At 38.9% G+C, this 21888-nt stretch overlaps 2 protein-coding genes across 3 annotated transcripts in view; one reads left to right on the top strand and one right to left on the bottom strand.

The window, feature by feature from the left end:
- The window catches only part of USMG5 (up-regulated during skeletal muscle growth 5 homolog (mouse)), a 9484-nt gene extending 1387 nt beyond the window's left edge, over window positions 1-8097 (top strand). The window contains exons 2-4 of one of the 2 annotated variants that reach the window (XM_006756454.2): window positions 2910-3005; window positions 3096-3188; window positions 7994-8097. In XM_006756454.2, coding sequence (XP_006756517.1) covers window positions 2919-3005; window positions 3096-3185 — 177 coding nt within the window. In that variant the 5' untranslated portion in view covers window positions 2910-2918 and the 3' untranslated portion in view covers window positions 3186-3188; window positions 7994-8097. Of the gene's footprint in view, window positions 1-2909; window positions 3006-3095; window positions 3189-3431; window positions 3442-7993 lie in introns of those variants that run through there. The other variant, XM_015559294.1, reaches the window with a different exon arrangement.
- Window positions 8085-21888, bottom strand: part of TAF5 (TATA-box binding protein associated factor 5) — a 14201-nt gene continuing 397 nt past the window's right edge. Inside the window, exons 2-12 of the mRNA XM_006756656.2 lie at window positions 21719-21808; window positions 19081-19318; window positions 15369-15684; window positions 14454-14617; window positions 14214-14349; window positions 12931-13051; window positions 12107-12236; window positions 10692-10856; window positions 9824-10001; window positions 9463-9640; window positions 8085-9142 (exon numbers count right to left, since the gene is read on the bottom strand). Coding sequence (XP_006756719.1) covers window positions 8925-9142; window positions 9463-9640; window positions 9824-10001; window positions 10692-10856; window positions 12107-12236; window positions 12931-13051; window positions 14214-14349; window positions 14454-14617; window positions 15369-15684; window positions 19081-19318; window positions 21719-21808 — 1934 coding nt within the window. The 3' untranslated portion in view covers window positions 8085-8924. The remainder of the gene's footprint in view (window positions 9143-9462; window positions 9641-9823; window positions 10002-10691; window positions 10857-12106; window positions 12237-12930; window positions 13052-14213; window positions 14350-14453; window positions 14618-15368; window positions 15685-19080; window positions 19319-21718; window positions 21809-21888) is intronic.

The following is a 21888-nucleotide window of genomic DNA, read 5'->3' on the forward strand; positions in this document are numbered from 1 at the left end:
CCGGGCATGTGCCCTTGACTGGAATCGAACCCGGGACCCTTCAGTTCGCAGGCCGACGCTCTATCCACTGAGCCAAACCGGCCAGGGCTGCTCCCGTTGATTTTCTACTCTACTTTCTACTCTCTTAGCCTCAAACCCAGTCTTCCTTTCAAGCCCAGACTAAATTGCAGTCCCTGTACCATGCTGTCCAGTCGGAATTAGTCCTCTGTAGACGATCACAAACATCAGACTTCGTCCCATATTATGTAGAGAGAATTTTAAAGCACCTTAAATTGTTTCAGTTGCAGACCACATCCTCCTAAAATCTTTCGTTAGGCACAGGTAGTGGGGGTTATCAGTTAATAATTTGACCAAATTAAGTCCTTGTTTTCGGTAGGGTTTCTCCTGGAAACCTGCTTGATACTATAAGAATTAAAAAAATATGAAGGTGAATTGTAGGGGGGGGTATGCCTTTAATAAGTTTAGTAACATGACACAGGTAATATAAAAGCTTTACCATAAAGGTTTCTTTTAATGGAGATGTTCCTACTTGTGCTGCACAAGCCAAGGCCACAGAGGGGTCCTTCATTGCTCCAAGAACATTCTTTTTTTAAAAATTTTTATTATTTTGTTGTTAATTCTCACCTTGGGATATTTTTCCTTTGATTTTTTTCGAGAGAGTGGAAGGGAGGGGGAGAGAGAGAAACATCGATGTGAGAGACATCCATTGGTTGCCTCCCCACGCACCCCAACCTGGGCCAGGGATCAAGCCTGCAACCAAGGTACGTGCCCTTGACTGGAATCGAACCCAGGACCCTTCAGTCTTGAGGGCTGACACCCTATCCACTGAGCCAAAGGGGCTAGGGCTCCAAGAACGTTCTTGAAACAATTCAAAATTAAGGTCATTTGTCCAAATTTTTCATTGCCAATTCTGTGCACAAGAATGCCTCTGAAGGCCTTTAAATGGTAAACAGAAGTGTGCCAGTTTCCATAGCAATGAGTTCCTCACAGATGTCTCCCTCTTCCATTTCATCAAGAGCCAGCCGTATCACTGCCACTGCCTACCAATCTCGACCGGACCTCGACCGGCTCGTCTATGTTGCCAATCGACTCGGCGTGGCGTCGGTCGTGGTAGATAGGTGGTCATACATACGAATTTTCAAGTATTGTTCTGGTGACCAAAGGGATGTGCCTTTGCTATTTTTATTATAAGAGAAATAGATGTATTTGTAAAATACATGGGTGCCATAGATACAACTCCTCTAAAAGTTTGCTATATATTTTTCTATTGTTTCCTGATACTGCAGTGTTTTTCAAACTTTAACATACATCAGAAACACCGAGAAGGCTTATTAAAATGGATTGCTGGGCCCCAGAATTTCTGATTCAATAGGCTTGAGGTGTAGGGCCTGACAATTTGCATTTCTAACAAGTTTCCCAGTGATGTTGATGCTGCTGGCCTACAGATCAGACTTTGAGAAGCATTGATGTGCTCTATAATACAATATTCAGAAGTAGGATTTTTTTTTAATTTAACTTACCTGGGGACATATTTGCATGTTAGTATGTAAATAAATAAAGATCTACACACATTGTATTTCCTCCAATGGAAACCATCATTTATCAATTTCTTGTAGGTGGACTTTTAGTTTTTCCAGTTTACTTTCATAAACAGTATTTCTGTCACCATCCTTCATCCATGTAGCATGTTTCCACTTTGTAATATTTCTAGAAGGGTAAATTCTGGAGAACATGAACCAGCTAGATAAAAGGGTATACTAATTTTATAATTTAATAGATAATGCAAAAATGCACTTTAGGAAGTTGTACCAGTTTACACTCTAGGTAACAAAGAAAATGTTAATTTTTCAACAATCTTACTACTGCTTATTATCATAATTTTATCTTTGCTAGTCTCCTAAATATGGCTTCATTTTACATTTCTTTGATCTTGAGCCTGATTATCTTTTTATGTTTTGCCCGTTTGTTTTTATTTTTTTAATATATTTTTTTATTGATTTCGGAGAGGAAGGGAGAGGGAGAGAATGATAGAAACATCAATGATGAGAGGGAATCATTGGGGATCGAGCCCGCAATCCGGCATGTGCCCTTGACCAGAATCGAACCTGGGACTTTTCAGTCCGCAGGCCGACCATTCTATCCACTGAGCCAAACTGACTAGGGCTATTCTTTTGATTTCCTTGACCTAAGATGATTAAAATATTTGCCCATGTTTTTTAATCCTCACCCAAGGATATATTTATTGATTTTAGAGAGAGGAAGGGAGATAGAGAAAAAGAGAGAGAAAGAAAGAAAAAGAAAAAACAAACATTGATCGGTTGCCTCCCTTATGCATCCCAACCTGGAACCAAACCCGCAACCTTTGTTTTACAGGACTATGCTGATGCTCCAACTAACCAGCCACCTGGCCAGGGCTTGGTTTTCACTATTTACATTTAAATCTTTTATCTATTGTTGTGTAAGAAATAAGGATTCCAGCTTTCCTACCACCATCAGTTACTATGTATCAACTCCATTTAGTAAATGATTTCTTAAAACAGATTAATTTTTTAAACTGATTAATTCCAACTACTTTGTACCATGGTATAGATAGAGCCAGAATTGAAAACATCAAGCAATATTGCAACAGAAGGTAGACTTAGAGACTATTCTTTTCCTATGCCCAATGATTTGACATACATTCTGGAGTGTTGTGTAAAAGCAACCAAGATAAAGTTCTCCTTCCAAAAGTTTCTCTTATCAGCGAGGCTTTTTTCACCATCTTTGCTATTCTATGTTAGGCAAGACATACGTAAAAATTTACAATATTTATATGCAGTGACTTTCGATTTTTAAACTAAAAAAAAACACGTATTTTTAAAATTGCCTCCAAACCAATTTATTGTTGCCTTCTTTCTTTTTTTTTAAAGATTGAAATCATGGCAGGTCCAGAAGCTGATGCCCAATTCCAGTTCACTGGTATCAAAAAATATTTCAACTCTTATACTCTCACAGGTAGAATGAATGTAAGTATTAAAGATACCTTTAAGCAGTTATATTTTAGAATTATATAAGTGTGACAGTATATCCTCTTTACTTCTTCCGTTCTTTTTCAGTGTGTAATGGCTACATATGGAAGCATTGCTTTGCTGATTTTATACTTCAAGTTAAGGTCCAAAAAAACTCCAGCTGTGAAAGCAACATGAAAAGTAAGGAGTTGACATTTAAAAGTTTATATCTTAGCCATTTTGAAGTTACAGTATTTTTCCCTGGCTATAAAAGTAAATCATTGTCACGATGCAAAATTTATTACATACAAGAAAAAAATAAAGAGAAAAATATTACTCATATCCCATTACCCTGACAATTTTAGTTGCCATTTTGGTTTAGCTCTTTTTTGTATATTTTATTTGATTTCCATTGGCTATAACTACAGATTGAAGTAGGGTAAGGATTATAAATGTCTTATAATAGGTGTGTTCTCTATAATTTAATGCGTAAGTGCTGTGGGTATATGATTTATTTTCAGAGGAAATGTGTCTCCTATTAGATTTTGTTTTAATATAAATAACATTACAATTAATAATGTAATGTTATTACATTATATATGAAGTCTACATCTATGATTGTTTCTTAGGCTGAAGTTTGTTTCTCAAAGAGTTCTGGGACATCCTGCTTTTTAAGAGGTTGTCTCTCTTGCCCCAGCCAAAGCTGAATAATATTAGTTTGGGGGTTTTGTTAATTTGTTGAATAAAAATAATCTGTCTTTTTATGAAGCTGTACATTTTTTTTGTATTTGCTTACCATTTGTATTTTTCTTAACATTCTTTTTCATGTGCTTTTCTCATTTAATAATTGGGACGTTTGTCTTTGTGAAGATCTATTTCTCTCATATAAACTCTATGTAATAATTATTAACCAACTTTTTAAATCAATTGCAAATATATCTGGGTTTTTGCTAGTGTGCTAGTTTCAAGGTGTCCTTTAAGTCATTTTTTATTTTTCAATTAAAATTGACATATATTATATTCGTTTCAGGCATACATCCCAGGGATGGGATATTATATAACTCACTAAGTGATCATCCTAGGAATCCATACACTATACATAGTGATTAGAATATACTCCCTTTGCAGTACTTTGCATCCCCGTGACTATTCTGTAACAACCACTTTGTACCTCTAATCCCTTCATCTTTTTCATCCTCCTCCCTTCCATCTGGCAAACATCAAAATGTTCTCCTTATCTATGAGTCAGTTTCTGTTCCACGTTTTTACTTTGTTTTTTAGATTCAGTCATTGATATGTATTTATTGCCATTTTATTGTTCACATTTTTTATCTTTTTTAAAATTTCTTACAGAGGACTCCTTAACATATTATGTAATACTGATTCTGGTTTGGTGGTGAAGAACTACTTTAGCTTTTTCTTGCTGGAAAGCTCTTTATATGTCCTTCAATTCTAAATGATAGCTTTGCTAGGTAGAGTAATCTTGGTTGTAGGTCTTGCTATTCACCACTTTGAATATTTCTTGCCACTCTCTTCTGGTCTGCATAGTTTCTGTTGAGAAATCAGCTGATAGTCATATGGGTACTCCCTTGTAGGTAACTGACTTTTTTCTCCTGCTGCTTTTCAGTGTTGAGAAATTAGCAGACAGCCTTATGGAAACTCCTTTGTAGGTAACTACTTTTCTCTTGCTACTTTTAAGATTCTCTCGCTACTTTTAAGATTCTCTCTTTGTTTTTAACCTTTTGTATTTTAATTATGATGTGTCTTGGTATGTCTTGGTGTGGGCCTCTTTGGGTTCATCTTGTTTGGAACTGCACTTCCTGGACTTGTATGTGTATTTCCTTCACTGGGTAAGGGAATTTTTCTGTCATTTTTTCAAATAGGTTTTCAATCTCTCTTGTTCTCTTCCTTCCTACGGCACCCCCATGATGTGAATGTTGATACACTTGAAGTTGTCCCAGAGGCTCCTTATAATGTCATTTTTTTTTTATTCTACTTTATTTTTGCTGTTCTGATTGCATGTTTTTTGCTTCCTTCGATTTCAAATCACTGATTTATTTCTTGGCTTCATCTTCTCTATTGTAACTACCTGTAAATTACTCATTTCAGTTCATTTATCCTTCATTTCTAACTAGTACTTTTTTTTAATATATTTTTTATTGACTTCAGAGAGGAAGAAGAGGAAGACAGAGATAGAAACATCAATGATGAGAGAGAATCATTGATCAGCTGCCTCCTGCCTGCCCCACACTGGGGATCAAGCTCACAACCCCGGCATGTGCCTTGACTAGGAATCGAACCATGACCTTTTGGTTCATAGGTCAATGTTCAACCACTGAGCCACGCCGGCCAGGCTCTGACTAGTTCTTTTTATTTCAGAGAGGAAAGGAGAGGGAGAGAGATATAGAAACATCAATGATGAGAGAGAATCGTTGATCAGCTGCCTCCTGCACGCCCCCCACTGGGGATTGAGCCTGCAACCCAGGCATGTGCCCTTGACCGGAATCGAACCTGGGTCCCTTCAGTCCACAGGCCAGTGCTCTATCCAATGAGCTAAACCAGCTAGGGCCTGACTGGTTCTTTTTAATGGTTTCCATGCCCTTTTTTATGCTGTTGAAGTTCCAAGTTCATTGAACGTTGTTATAACCAGTATTTTGAACTCTGCATCTAATAGATTGCTTGTCTCCATTTTGTTTAGTTATTTTTCTGGAGTTTTGTTCTGTTCTGTCATTTGGGACACATTTCTTTGTCTTCTGATACTGGTAGCTTCTTTGTATTTGTTTCTATGAATTAGGTAGAGCTGCTTCATAGAGAGGCCTTATGTACTAGGTGTTCTGCAGAATCCAGTGGCACAGCTTCCCCAGTCACCCAAGCTGGGCACTCCAGGTGCACTCCCATGTGGGCTATGTACACCTTCCTGTTGCAGTTGAGCCTTCATTGCTGTTGGCACATCAATGGGAGGGACTTACCCTGCAGCCCAATTGTCTGCAAGGACTCGCTGCAACTACCAACCACCATGGAGGATTAGCTGTGCTGGGACCCGCCCCACAGAGCAGGACTTACTTCAGTGGGGCTCTAGTTCCCACTGAGTCGGCCTCCTTTATTTATTTATTTATTCTTAATATATTTTTATTGACTTCAGAGAGGGAGAGGGAGAGAGATAGAAACATCAGTGGTGAGAGAGAATCATTGATCAGCTGCCTCCTGCATGCTCCCTATTGGGGATTGAGCCCGCCACCCGGGCATGTGCCCTTGACCGGAATTGAACCTGGGACCCTTTGGTCTACAGGCCGATGCTCTATCCACTGAGCCAAAACAAATAGGACCGAGTCTGCCTCTTAAGTGTGTTGCTTGTGAAAGTGGTTGGGTGGTGCTTCCTCATGGTCTAAAGCTGCCTATTGGATGTGCTGAGTCTGGGGTCTTCAGAGAAGTGCAGGCCAAGGTCAGCCACTGCCTGTATTCTGACTGCCACCTGTTTTCTGCCTGGGGCCACCTGGCATGAGTTGCAATCTGCAAATGGCTATTTGTGTTGGTCTTGGAGGTGCCCAGGTGAGACCAAGCTGCAAACGAAGGGTGGCTCCTGCTAGTGCTGGCTTGGGACCACTTAGTGAGAGATACAGGGCACACTGAGGCCAGATGCTGCTCATTTGAGATATTTCAGCAAAGTCTGAAGCATGAGCCACGACATGCCATTTTCAGGGAAAAGACCCTGGAAACAGCTTTGGTGGGCCTTCTAGTTGGGTAGGGCAGGTCTTGAGGAATCACCAGGGCAAGGCAAACAGTGTGAGTCAGGTTGATGGAGACTCAGATATGGTCCCCGTCTGCTGGCTTGCTTGGGGGAGGGCTCAGAAAAGGAACAATGGCCTCTGCCAGCACTTTTTTCTGACAGAAAGTTGCCTCGCTCTCACCTTGATCCCGACAATTCATTTCCTCCCCATATGTCCCTGGTCTTTCAAGCTGCTGTCCTAGTACTGGAGTTCCAAGGGAGAGTCAGAGTAAATCCATGTGCAGGCCCTTTAAGAGCAACTGCTTGGCCCAGCCTGTTAGCTCAATGGTTAGAGCGTTGGCTGGTGGACTATAGGGTGGCAGGTTCGATTGTTGTCAAGGGCTTATACCTTGGTTGTAGGCTCCATCCCTGGGCCTGATTGGGAAGCAACCAATCAATGTCTTTCTCTCTCTCACACTGGTGTTGCTTTCTCTACTCCTCCTTTCCACACTCTAAAAATCAGTGGAAAAAATATCAAGTGAGGATTAAAAAAAGAGGAACTGCTCTTAATTCCTTAGTTGTAAGACTTTCATTTAGCTAGTTTTCAGATTGTTGTTCGGTAGTTTAGTTGTAGTTTCGATGTGGTTTCAAATTTTTATATAAGCAGCTCTATCTTTTCCTTAAATCCCCATAGACTTCATTTGCTCCCAGCCCCCATTTACCTATGCTTGAGTGAATAAATATTTGTGTTGGCAATAAATGTGCAAAAAACCCCAAATCCAGATCTTTTTCCAATGTAGCTTCCCACCGAATCCCTCTGCTCTTAAGAGCTTTTCTAATCTTTAGGAGATTGAATATCCAAGAATGCAAATGTAGTATTATGCTCAATTTTCCATATTAGGTACCTCCTAACTCTGGGAGGGTAGTTGTAGCCCCATTATACAAATGGAGAAGTTGTCTCAGTTATTAAATAACAGATACATAATAGATAACATACCTGTTTTCTACTGTTTAAAATGTTACTTTATATACTTGACTTTGCCAATAGCCTACTTTTAGGATCATACTGAATTGTTGGCAGCTCTTTTGTTAAAGGTGGAGTGTTAGGTTAAATTGTATTAAGCTGAGATAAACCTTAATTTTGGGAGTTAGACTCCTTTGAAAATTTGATGTGAATTTGCATTCAATTTCAAGGGGTTTTGGTTCATGGATAGTCCTATACTGATAATTTGCTGAATGTCTTAAAAGTAGAATTGAACATGATTGTGTCTAAACTAAACTATTTTTGCTTTGCTTATAGGATTATAAACTGTACCTCATCTGTTAATTTCCCATGCCTGGAGAAGCTAATGTCAACTCATCATGTGATACTCAATTTGTACAATAAATTATGAACCTGGAAAAGCTGGTTGTCTTTATTTACAAGATATCAAAAATATAAAAACTGTACAAAATGCAACAAAGGCAAAAACTGGCAGTGACTTGGTCTGAATTTTAGTTTCCCAAAGCAAGGCTCAGTACTGGAGGTAAGCAACTGAAATGTCTGTCTGACTTCAAGTGTACAAGGTTGTGTATAGCCATTTTAGCTGAAGTAGAACATGGAAGCTAAATTTCTTCACTTGATTTCTAGAGTGGGTACACTCAGCATCTAACAAGTGTAAATTCAGATGTCAGTGGGTAGCTGTACTTCATCTAAATGAATTGTAGTTCATCTAAATGAATTGTAGTTCACCCTACCCAGTTACATACATTCCACTAGTCATAGCTATGCAAAAACGTTAGATCATTTAACATAATACTTGAGTGCCATACAGTAACTACATTTTTACAGCAGAAACATGCTCATAGAATTCTTCAGCTAAAATTCAAGATGGTGGTATATTACTCAATTTGAATCTTGAAGCAGGATGAATTGTTGAAATCAATTGGGGGTTTTTCTAAACATAATAAATTAAAATAGCGTTTGAACAGAAAATGCATAGTTTCCACACATTCCAAAGCACCATAAATGTCCCCTCCACAAACCTAATACCTCTTATTCAACTAAACAGAAATTAGTTAAATGCAGTTGCTATAGAAACGTGGAACTCTCCTGTTCAGATTTTCCAAGCAGCATACTTCCAGATCCATATAGACAAACATTCTTTGTAGCTTAAATTAATCACTGAGGTATTTGCTTTTAGTCTCCCTTTTTCAAACAGTAGCTTCCAGAGGTCTTTAATACCGATGGTTTATTGCGGACTATAAGCTCCTGCAGCTAGAACCAAGTTTCTTCGAGTAAAATGGAGATGTACAACTGGTGTTGATTTGGTCATATATGTTCCCAACAGTAACTCCTGTGAGTTCTCAGGTAAATTTATATGCCCAGTGGCTGTAGTAAAGTCATCAGTCTCTAAATCTTCAAATGCTTTGACAGCATCCCATAACCGGACTGTATTATCCATTGAACCTAAGGGAAAGTCAAAGGAAACCATTTAGTAGCATCTACCGTATTTGGCTGCTGACATTTTGCCAAGTACACTTTATATGTTTACTGTATATTTCTGGTGAAAAATCTAAACCTGATTAACAACTCTATTCCTTCTAAAGGAGCATTTCAAGCAGTTTAATGTGAGAGGTCAATATACATGTAGAGTGATACTGTGGAATCATGGCTAAGGAGAAGCAAAGCCTAAAGCAGCAGGACTTAATTTTGCAATTGTCAACACTCATTGTTTCCTGTTAACGCACCATTTACCCTTTACCACAAAGCCATTTCTAGTTATTTACCTGATGCCAAAATTTCACCATCTCTACTAAACCTAAGTGAACAGACTGTATCGGTGTGGCCTTTTAATTCTCCAACCATCAAACCATGTCCAATATCCCAAAGGAGTACTCTGCCATCTGTTGCTCCTGTAGCCAGGAATCTCCCATTGGGAGAAAATGTCAAGGAATGAATTGGTCCCTAGAAAAGAAGTTCATGGAAAGAATCAATAGTAGAGCTAAAAATATTTAAGGAAATAAGACAAAGAATTTTTAGTGGTATAAATAGTATCTTTAGAATATGTGTATCATTGGTTTGTTTTTAAAATATTTTTCTCAAAAGCAGCCTTGTGTGCTGGAATAATGAAGGTGTACATAAAAATACCTTGTGTCCAGTGAAGATCCTTACACAGTTCCCATTCAAGACATCCCAGAGCCGCACAGTTCTGTCTGCAGAGCCCGTAGCAACATAATTAGAATTTGGATGGAATCTGGTACAATTTACATCAGCAAGATGGCCAGCAAATATCCTTAAAGGCTGATAGTGGTCTGTGGCCCAGAGCCTTTTTAAAAATTTATTAAAAGCAAAAGATGATAATTAGTTAACTACGAAATGCCACAATTATCCAAAGTAAATACCCATGTGAAATATTAGTTCCAAATGAGTCCCTCTCACCTGAAGGAAAGACGGAATGATTGAGACTAGCATTCTTAAGAAAAATGAAGTTGATCTGGTACAAACATTTTATAATTGAGTCCTCTCCTCTTCCTGCTCCCCCTCCACCCTTCTATCCCATCCAACTCCTAGTCTAACTCATAGGAAAGCTTTAGCCACCACAAAGTTTCTAACCTGATCTACTTCATCCTGAACTTTAAAGGAGATGACAGGGAAACAGGTGCTACAGTAGTAGTGAAAGACAAGGTTAAACAGCTAATTTTAAAGAAGAGAAAAGTGGAAAATATATTTTAAAAACTACCTAAAAAAAAGTTGTAAACAGCTGATGATAGGCAGGGAAGGTGTTAATAAGCTAACTTGAGGAAGAAAAAGGACTTAAAACTCTTCATATAGATATAATTATAGAATATTAATATTCTTCCCAAATTCATTTTCAAATGAGCTATAAATGCTGACATTCTCAAAAAGTTGATCCAGAATAATAGAAATGAAAATGAGTTTGGCTGGAGTTTGTAATTCCCAACAAGGAACCATTCTGTTCTTGAATAACCCAGTTATAAGACCGTAATGTACTTACCGAGCTACTCGGTCATGGCCCCCAGATACAAAATAATATCCATATGGAGAAAACTGTGTGTCCCAAACTGGATAGTTGTGTCCTTTATATCCCACCAAGCAAGTAAATGTTTGAAGACTCCACAATCTAACAGTTCCATCCTCTGAAGAGGAAAGCAGATAGTTCCTGAGAGAAGAGAATATATTTGATTCCCAGAATAACTTAGTTACCTGTCCAGTTTCTGTACATTTTAATATCTACATATATGCAAAGTGTCCCTCTAGGATTTTGACCAGTTCTATCACTCGCTATGATATGCGCTGACCCCCAGGGGGCGGTGCGGAACAAAGAAAAGCCCCAGCTGGCAGCCTGGGAAGGGAGGCCCCAGCCAGCAGCCAGAAGGCCCAATCAGCCCTGATCATCAGCCAGCCGTAGGGACCCTACCCATGCACAAATTTCGTGTACTGGGCCTCTAGTATTAAATATGCTGACATGCTACATCTTATTTCTAATTTATACATGGTATTCACAGTAGGTATAAGTACTAAACAAACTAATGTTAGCCGTGATATTCCACAACTGAGCACCTACAGAATCAAATTTATTTTTTAAAAAAACTCAGTTTTTGATTTTAAAATGAAAATGCTATTTTCCTATCCTGTGTGAGTTTTAAAAGAATTTAAAAGGAATTATCTTTTTGACACACAGGCAAATACAAAAACACTAGGCACATGAGTAATCATCTACCTTTTTTAGGGATAAATACAAAAGCTTAACTATTCCAAGTATTATGGTTTTGGCAGAAATCAAAAGTTTCAAGTAAAAATGTATCATCCTGCTAAACCCTATCAAACAACAAAAACCTCATTCTCAAAGGCTCATAAAGATGAAAATCTTGATGGATTAAAAGCTAATATCTACCCAAGTAAGATACAGATGGTATGAATACAACATACCTTTCCATTTCTATGGAATGTCAGATCATGAGAAATAAGCAAATACCTATTTGTAGGTTACAAATTTCCTTTTCAGTATTCTCTTAGTCCTTTTGATTGTACAAAGATATAAATCTTCAATTAATAGCTAACAAGCCTTTAATCTCAAGAATCTTATAAATTTAGAGATGATGGAAGACAGCATTAGCCACAAACCCAAAGTAGAAACCCAAAGAATCAATTCAAATTAAGGGTTATACTAAACTAAAACTAATTTTTAAAACCAGCAAACCCTGAAGTCTATAAATTTGGGTATACATTAAGTTGCTATCTTTTACAGCCAGGATGAATTAGCAAATGGCAAGATCTAAAAGATAATGATTGACAGGCAACCATAAGATTTTTCTAACAAAATTTCCTAACATTTGTAAGTTTCCAGTAAACTTTTATATAATTTCAATATAATACAGCAGTACTTAATTTTTACTGTTTATACTTTACCTATCTGGACTGAAGCTGGCTCCATAGACAGGCCCGCTGTGACCATACAAGATCTTTAATTCGCTTGCTGTTTTCTCATCCATGATTCTTTCTAAGACATCATCTGATTCTTTGTCTATGAGGCTAAGATCTAAAATGGTCCAGAAATACTGATTTTTAAAAGTACATTCATTAAAACATTTTAAGGAAATCACTTTACAGTTCAGAAGAAGGTTTGAACAGTTCTTCTGGCATACCACCCACTGTGCTAATGCCTCTAAATTAGGTGAAACTATTCCAGTATATAGCAGAGAAAACTGAAGTTTAGAAGAGTTAATAATTTGCCAGAGTGCACATAGCTATTCAATGTTGGATCTAAGACTGAAACTCAAGTTATCCACTATATCACAATGTTTCACAAAAATGAAAGCTATGGAAAAATTATTTAAAAATGTATTACCTTGTTTAATAGGATAGCAAGGAACTCTTTAAAATGAAGTCCTGATTTTTTTTTAAAAAAATTCACAATCATAAAATACCAGATTTAAAAAATTTTTTTTTTTTAGGGAAAATGTCAGATTTTTAACCTTAAGTTTTCTAGCATATTCCCCTCATTCTACAAAGAAAAAAATTGAGGCCCAGAGAAATTAAACTAGTCTAGTACTCCTGTCTCCTGATTGCCACTCCAATGCACTTATCACTATTGGGAAATGTTAGCATTTTGAGTTCATGTAAAATCAAGTGAAAGTCAGCTAAGATCACAATCTCTGGTATATATTCCATGGGAATCAAGACTGGTGTAAACTAACTAAGAGTTCACAACCTGACAGGTTCATTTCAGTTACCTGCTGCTTGTTTGACACTACGAAGCTTTTTGGGAGTCACAGACCACACTCTGACAGTTGAATCTGCAAAACCTCCAGCAATCAAACTAGAATCATCAGTGACATCCACTGCAGTAAGGCCCTGCCAAGGGAAAAAAAAGGCTTTATACTAAACAATACTGTTTTAGGGAGGCGAAAATTACAGTCACACCTTAGAGAATAAATAGTAATAACTACTGCCCTGGCCAGTGTGGCAGTTGGTTGTGCATCATCCTGTACACTGAAAGGTTGCTATTTTGATTGCTGGTCAGGCTTCTGCCCAGGTTTCGGGCTTAATCCCCAGTAAGGGGCCTGCAGAAGGCACCAATGTTTCATTCTCACATTGATGTTTCTCTCTCTCCCTAAAAATCAATTTTACAATTTTTAAAAAATAATAATGATAGCTATTTTTCTCATATAAAAGATCATTTGAGATTTCATTCTCCTATGAAACCAACTGTCTGAAATCACTTACTTTTAGAACAGTGGTTCTCAACCTTCCTAATGCCATGACCCTTTAATATAGTTCCTCATGTTGTGGTGACCCCCAACCATAAAATTATTTTCGTTGCTACTTCATAACTGTAATTTTGCTACTGTTATGAATCACAATGTAAATATCTGATATGTAGGATGTACTTTCATTGTTACAAATTGAACATAATTAAAGCATAGTGATTAATCACAAAAACAATATGTAATTATATATGTGTTTTCCGATGGTCTTAGGCGACCCCTGTGAAAGGGTCGTTCGACCCCCCAAAGGGGTCGCGACCCACAGGTTGAGAACCGCTGTTTTAGAACATGCTATCATTTACCCCTTTTTGCCCTCCAAATTTGGTGTATGATATGAAGCAAATGTTAATCATTTTTGCACTTTACTAAATATATCCTCAGCAGCCTATTTTAAAGAATCTCTACAGAGACATGTGAAATTCTTAAAAAACACTAAGTTTATATAAGTACTTAAATCAAATTCAATAGAGATGAACTAGTTCCCTCTTCCTGAAAGGCTAGCAGAAGAATTCTGATCAGTGAAACCACGGGCACATGTACGCAGGATTCTCGTATCTACAAGTTACTAAAGTTCTTTTAAACATTGCCTTCTATCTATTCCTCTCCTTTCTTAATAGGTGTCTTTAAACTGTATTTATATCAAGAATTTAAATAATAAAACTCCATTTTAATTAACACATTTCTTTTAAAAGTATAGTACCATTTTTGCATGATTTTCCAGGAAGAAACTGCCCTATTATTTTACCAACCTGGTAAGCATTGAGGAATGTATAGAAACAAATGGAAGGTAAACAGTCGGGCCCAAGGCGCACCCGTTTGGTGGTTTCTTTCATATTCATTATCTTATCCAGCTTATCTGAATCTTTCAACTCAGGAAGAGGGATTCTATGAAAGAAAAACAGACTGAAAATTACTCTATTAAGAAACCAGAACCCTGTAAAGCATATCAACTTATACTTTCACACATGTTCCTGAGGTTTTTTCCTCACCTGTTTTGAGGTGGAGCATTGGGATCCTGTTTTTTGCTTTTGGATCCAATACTATCTTTTTTAGGCTTCTTCTTTTTAGGTTTTCCTTCTTCATTTTCTCCTTCTTCATCCTCATCATCCAAAGGCACTTCAATTTCTGGCTCTTTTAATAAACCAAAAAATACCTACAAATCAAGAGCCAACATTTTAAAAATTATTTTTTGTTCATTAGTACATCTTTTTCGTATCTTGACAGGATGAATCACAACTACAAATGTAGTACTTTATACCCTGAAGCAGATTCTGTACTTATCAACCCAATAGCCAATTTCCCGAACTTCTTCCTTACTAACAGAACCCTGATTTATTGGAGCAGCAATATGATCAGTTAAATAATTTCTGTTCCTGGGCTCCCATGCAGCTAGGAATGGCCATATAATGTCATCCTGGCCAACAAATATGCACACAAATATGCAGGGTAGAGTTTTAGAAAAAAATACTATTTCCTGATTACAAAAAAGAAAAGGGAGAGATTCAGCAGGGATATGCCTTTTGCCCCCCGCCCCTCCCGCCGCCTTCCTGGAATGCAGCTGCAAGGCTGGAGCTCCAATGGCCATCTGTGAGCACAAAGAAGAGAGTTACATTTTAAAGATGGTGAAGCAGAAACTAGGAGCCAGGGTCCTTAATGGCGCGTGGAGCCCTCATGCCAGCCCAGGAGGGCTTTCCTCTGTAATATCATTTTATGTGAGAGAAAAACCCTTCATTGTTTCAGCCTCTACAGTCAGGGTTCTGTTAAATGCAACCATTCCCCAATTCTCAAAAAACTTAGTAATAGTGTAAAATAAATCCCAAACTAGCTGTAAGAAAAATGTGTAGATGGAAATGCTACAATTTTTCATAATCTGTATTATATAGTTCTTAGGTTTATTCCCATACCTTGGATTTGTTTGCCTCTCGTTTAGCCTCTCCTGCCAAACTTCCCACCATCGCATCTATCTGTTGCTTACTACGCGGCATCCCATCAAAGATGTCAATGTAGAGGTGCTCCTGAACTATGTTCCATATCTGATTGTTCTGTTTCTCCTGAAGATGCCTCTTCAAGAGTTGGTACGAGTCACGGGAAATACGCAGAACAAATTTACTTGTTCGAAAATCCAACATGGTCTCATTCCCTTTCATGTGTTCCTTTTTGGTAAGACTAGATAATACTCGTAGGTCATCTTGGTAATAACATTCCTGATCTCCATGGAACCTGTTTCAGTGATTTTAAAAAGTCATTTTTCAATGTAATCATTAAGGGATCTGCCTCTCCCCCATATATTTATAAACATACCAGAATATACTCAACGTGTCTGAATAATCCTGGACTAAGCTGTAGGATCAGAAGTGACTTATTTCAAAATTACATTTCAGTTTCTGAATTCATCCTAAAAATTACTAATTTAACTCTCTAATGAAATGTAGCATACCATAAACATTTTAAGAGAATTTGAAATAAATAACAAATGAATAAACATTAAGATATCCACCATTGGTAGGTAAGTCTCTTCTGAATGCCACCATTGGTAGACATTTAAAAATGTTAGAATCTTTGCTTTACTAAATTTTATGTTCTCTTAAAAACCCACTTTAAAAAATTTCTTTATGAAATATTGCAAACATATACAGAAGTAGAAATTAGTATAATGAATTCAATGAACCTATCATCCAGCCTTTCAACAATAATCAATGAATGGCTTTCTCATAAAACCCTCCATTTTTAATGATTTCTTATATTCTTAATACCAAACATATTTGTTAAACATATCAGTACTTTAATAATATGACTATAGGACAAACTTGATGTCAAAGAACGAGCACTTCCATTTACTCCCCATTATCAAAGCAATTAAATAAAGCTTATAGCTTTGGTAACAATTTAAATGTATTTTTGTTTATACAAATCTTTATTTTCCTAATAAAGTAAAATTAAAGAACATATATTTGGCATTCACTAAGCAGCAAGTAATGCAAAAACATTTAGAAAACAATGAACATAAGATATCATGACCCTAGCTGAGATAGACACATATTCAAAAGATTCCTAAACTGTTACCTGTGTTACCCTATTATGACTCATCAAGACATGAACCAAGGGTTCTAAAATTTAAATGAAAATAAAAATCTCAGCCTCTTAGTGGTTGTATCAGTCACTGTTCATAACCTCATCTGAGCACTGGATCCAGGGAAGGGCTGAGACTGTAACAAGGAGACAGGGAGTACCCTAGGATATTCCAGCTTCCTGTGTGAGATTGCTATACCATGAGAAAGGAAGAAGTTTATTGATGACAATACTGTAAGAAAAATTAGCTTAGGGTAGGAGTCCTATCACCATCAGCCTTCCCAAAAAAACTGAACTACAAACATTTGCTTTATGTCTTCTACTAGCACCATGGAATAATGAATGAATATAATGGCGTAGAAGCCAAGAGTCCCGAGTTTTATTATTTCTCTATTACCACTACCTGTGTTATCTAACAAGTCCTGGCTTGTAGGTCTATTGCTTGTACTAAAGAGCTCTCATTCAAACTTTTGAATATTGCCTCCTTCTTTTTTTTCTTTTTCTAAATGAAAACCTTTAGAAGATTTCAGTCAAGCTGCAGGATTCTCATATCATTGCCTCTTTTCTTAAACACTTCTTTTCTTTGGCTTCTATAACTCAACACTCTCCTGGTTTTCTTTCTACTTCTCTGGCCTCTCCTTTTATCTCTTCTACTTGGCCATCTCTTCTACTTCTATTATATTTCTTCTACTCCCAATGTCAGAGATCCTCAAGGCTCGGACCTAACCCTCTGATTTATTTCATACCCCTCCCAGACATTCTCATCCATATCCATCAATATTACACAAATTCCAATTTATGGTTCTAGTCCCTACCTCTCCTCTAAGCTCTAAAGTCTTATATATCATCCACCTATTAACTTGACATCCCTTAAAAAGTCAAAGGCATAGTGAAATCTGAACTCAAGACTTTTCCACAACCTGACAAACCCTTAGGAAAGTCATGGAAGGGTATTCTCTATCTCAGTGAAGGGCACCCCTATCCATCTGGGGGAGCCAGAAACCTAGGGGTTATCAATAATATCTTCATCTCCTTCACCTCCATATCCAATCCATCACCAAGTGCCTTACCAATATGTCCACCCCCTTTCACCAATACTACTACACTCTAGTCCAGTGTCCTCAACAGGTATGCTCCTGGCACTTGGGACAGAACAACTCTCTGCTAAGTGGGATTACCTGCACATATTAGAACATTTGGTATCCCTAAGTCACCTGCTCCTCCCCCCTAGTCACTATGACTACCCAAAACACATCCACACATTTTCCCAGTTGAGAAACACTACAATATCCTCCAAAACTGGTCAATCTATAGACACTCTGTACCCCCACCATCTGTTTTCCCCAATGCATATAGGTCCTTTCAAAATGCAAATCTAGTAATGACATGATCCTTCAATGGCTTCTTTAGCAGAGATGCCTCACTGTCTCCAAATACCCATTTTTCTTTCTCCCTCCACACTAGAACACCTGAATGGAACACATGTTGACCGAGCATAGTGACACCTAGATAAAGAGCAAGCACACTTCCTACCTCTCTGTAGACAGGTGTGACCGCTGAACTAATGACATAAAAAAAGAAGAAGTGCGGTAGCTTAGAACCATCCTGTGCCACGGGTGGAAGCTGCATGACAGGGATGGTAGGGCAACAAGATTGAGATGCCCAGATCCTTGCTAATCAAGGACTCCATACCAGCCCTAGACTGCCTAACTTCATGAGAGAAATAAGCTTTTATCGCCCTGACCGGTTTGGCTCAGTGGATAGAGCATTGGCCTGAGGACTGAAGGGTCCCGGGTTCGATTCCGGTCAGGGGCATGTACCTTGGTTGTGGGCACGTCCCCAGAAGGGAGTGTGCAGGAGGCAGCTGATCGATCTTTCTCTCTCATGGATATTTCTAACTCTCTATCCCTCTCCCTTCCTCTCTGTAAAAAATAAATAAAATATATTTTAAAAAGAAATAAGCTTTTATCATATTTAAGCCTCTATTTTGTTTGGGTTTTCAGTCACTCTCAGTCTAATTTAATCCTAATATAGCTTCCTGTTCTTTTTGGGTATTTTATTCCTGCCAGTATGTTCAAGTTTTCAGTGAATTTCAGCCAGATCTACTTCTATACAATACAATCCCCTACTGCTCTTAGAATAAACAAAGATCTTCAACCTGGCCCAAGAACCTGCCTATTCCAGCCGGTAACCAACTGTCCAGTTTCATGTTGTACCACTCACCACTCCATACTCCTCTTTAGCCACACTGCCCTTCTTTCATCTACCATGATATCTACTGCCGCAGAGCTTAGCTTTCACACATGTGTTTCCCTTCTCTTCATCTAGTTAACGCCTATCAAATCTTCAGATCTTACCTTTGGGAGCATCACTTCCCCTGGGAGCCTTCCATGACTTTCCTAACTAGATCAAACCCCCCTATTTTAGGCTGTCATAGCACCAGGTACCTCTCCTTCATAAAGTACTTTTTGAGTTGCAATCTAACATTTACCAGTATGTAATCACAGGTGAGTATATACTACACACACACACACACACACACACAGCTTCTCAAAGAATGATTTTGCTTCATTCTCATGTTGATTGTAGACTAATTCCAAGTACATGTGTACAAAGAGAGGATAAAAGAGTTGGGATAGCTCTGCCCGATGGCAGTCCAAGGAACATTCAATGAAGTGTTTCAGTCCACTGTAGTATTCTTCATACATTGTAGGGTCTCCTTGCTGATTGTAAGCTGACAGCACAGCACTGACATCTGGCTGGTCTTCCACAGCTACACTTCCAACTGTTTAAAAAAAACAGAAAACAGCTTTCAAAAAAATAACCTAATATATACCAAATGTCTAGAACTATTTGGCTAAGGTCCAGAGGTGACTAATGTTTGTCTCATGCTGTCCTGTACATCACAACTAAAATGAATGGATTTTAGAATCACAATATGAGAGTACAGTACTTCCTTGCCGCGGTTCTCACCCTGTGAGTCGCGACCCCTTTGGCGGTCGAACGACCCTTTCACAGGGGTCGCCAAAGACTATCGTGCATATCAGATATTTACATTATGATTCATAACAGTAGCAACATTACAGTTATGAGGTAGCAACGAAAATAATTTTATGGTTGGGGATCACAACATGAGGAACTGTATTTAAAGGGCCAGAAGGTTGAGAACCACTGTTTCAATGGGATTTTTACTGTTTGTCACCCATCCAAAAATCCTTCAGCTTGTTCATATCTTAAAACAGAATTTTTCCTTTCTTTCTTTCTTTCTTTCTTTTTTTTTTTGAGAATACATTTATTAAAGCTGGGGACAGTGAAGGAAGGGCTTACGACAGAAGAAGCAACAGGAGAGAGCCTAGGCCAGGCTGCTTTGGCTTACTGAAGAGTGAGAGAAAAGGGGGCCTTGGGGGCAGGTTCAGGGGGTTAGCCCTGGATGAGCTGCCACTGCCCCTGGTTGCAAGTCTCCTGAGGACCTTAGGAGAATTTAGGAGATGCACGCCTGTGGGGGAAGAAGAGGGGACAGGGAAAGGCATGGCTGTGGTCCGAAAAGAGTGTACCAAAACAGAATTGTCAGTACTGTGTAACTTTCTTTGTAACATCCTATCCTGTGTTAGCTTCATACGTATAAATCTCTCACTCCTGTAAGCATTTTAAGGGTGGGAAGGACATGCCTTATTTACATCTCCAAAAGATATACCTAAAACAATTTCCAGAACCACCATTTCAAGGCAGAAAACATGAGTATCTATATATGTAAAAGCCAAGTGACCTGAATGATAGAACGACCGGCACAACCGGTCACTATGATGCACACTGCAGGGGCCAACGAGACTGATTGAGGCCCTGATCAGCCCCTCCCAACCTCCTGTGGCCCCTCCCCCTGGCCAGCCGCCCCCGTCAGCTCCCCAACCCCAATCAGGGGTGGGGCCCTCAGGCCAACCTTCTCCATCCCCTCCCGACCCCCCCCCCCCACTGGCCCGCCCCAATCGGACCCCACCCATGCACGAATTTGTGCACCAGCCTCTAGTTCATTTATAATATAGCAGTACCAAGTAATGATTGAATCAGAGTTTGTTGGAAATTTTTAAGTTGCAATTAAAGTACTGTTATGCTGTTTACTGCACAAATGATATAAATTCTTTTGGTTACTCTGATGGCCTTTTCTTTTCCTCCATACCGGTTGGTTTCCGAGTTATGATCTAAAATATAGGTCAAGTTTCTGAAAAGATGAGAGATTGTAACAAAATGACCAACAACATAATTCACCCATCAGATAGTTCACTCACAAAATTCAGCATTCTGAAAAAATTCCTCTCACTCATACTTTTGCACATTTCCATTTATGGATCACAATGCTATGTGTTCATACTTCACTTCTGGCAATGCTGCAACGATTAGGTCTCAGAAACAGAGATTAATCTGGCTAGAAGCTCTGCAATGGATAATTTAATTCAACAAACATTTATTATGGGCTCCGGATCACTTTTGAGACCTTATGCTGCATGTGAGGTTTCCTGCATGAACTCTGTAAAAGCAGTTGCTGGGGAAAGGAAGGGGGCCCTCGGGTGCCAGGCATGGATATCTAGGCATAAACTTTTCAATGCCAGTCATTTTACATGCATTATAGCTGAGCCTCACAATAACCCACTTAATAGAGGGGGACACTCAACCTTAGGAAGAATAACTGTATCCGCATCACACAACTAAAGCAGCAGAGGCACCATCTGAACCCAGTCTGTCCGACGCCTGTTCCTAAACGAAGGGTTCTCAAACTTTCCCATACATCAATACCCCCTGGAAGCATCCATTCAAAAACTGCAGCTTCCCAGATCCACTACGTCTGAATCTGCATTCCCCCAAAGACTTAAAACACGTGGTAGTTAACCTGTATTTTGAAGAAAAGAAAAAACAACAACACTGGCTACACTGTGTTCCATCGCTCCCTGACTGTATAGTCCGGAGCAGGTCCCTCGGCTTCTCTTCTGCTCATCTCTAAAGCAGAGATAAATGCACACCTTTACCGTGGAACTGAGAATGAAGATACAGAACCTAAATATGTATGGTACCTAACGCACGCTGGTATGGAACTGTACAAAGACTGTCAGTGTTTATGCGGACCTGCCCAGGGCTCGAGCCCACATAAGCAGAAAGGGACCAAAAACCTGAAGGTCCCCGCTCCCGCGCGCACCTTCCCCGTGCGCCCCTTCCGCTCCGTAGCCCGCAGCCTCGGGTGGAACTGACAGCTCCACCGAGAGGGTTTGACTGCGCAGCCGGCGCGCTGGAGAAAGGGGCGGGCGTGCGGCCCTAGAGGCGGGCCCAGGAAATTCAAAACAAGCCCGCAGAGGTGCAGGCCCGCCA

The sequence above is a fragment of the Myotis davidii genome, unplaced genomic scaffold, assembly GCF_000327345.1.
Source record: "Myotis davidii unplaced genomic scaffold, ASM32734v1 scaffold332, whole genome shotgun sequence".
NCBI lineage: Eukaryota > Metazoa > Chordata > Mammalia > Chiroptera > Vespertilionidae > Myotis > Myotis davidii.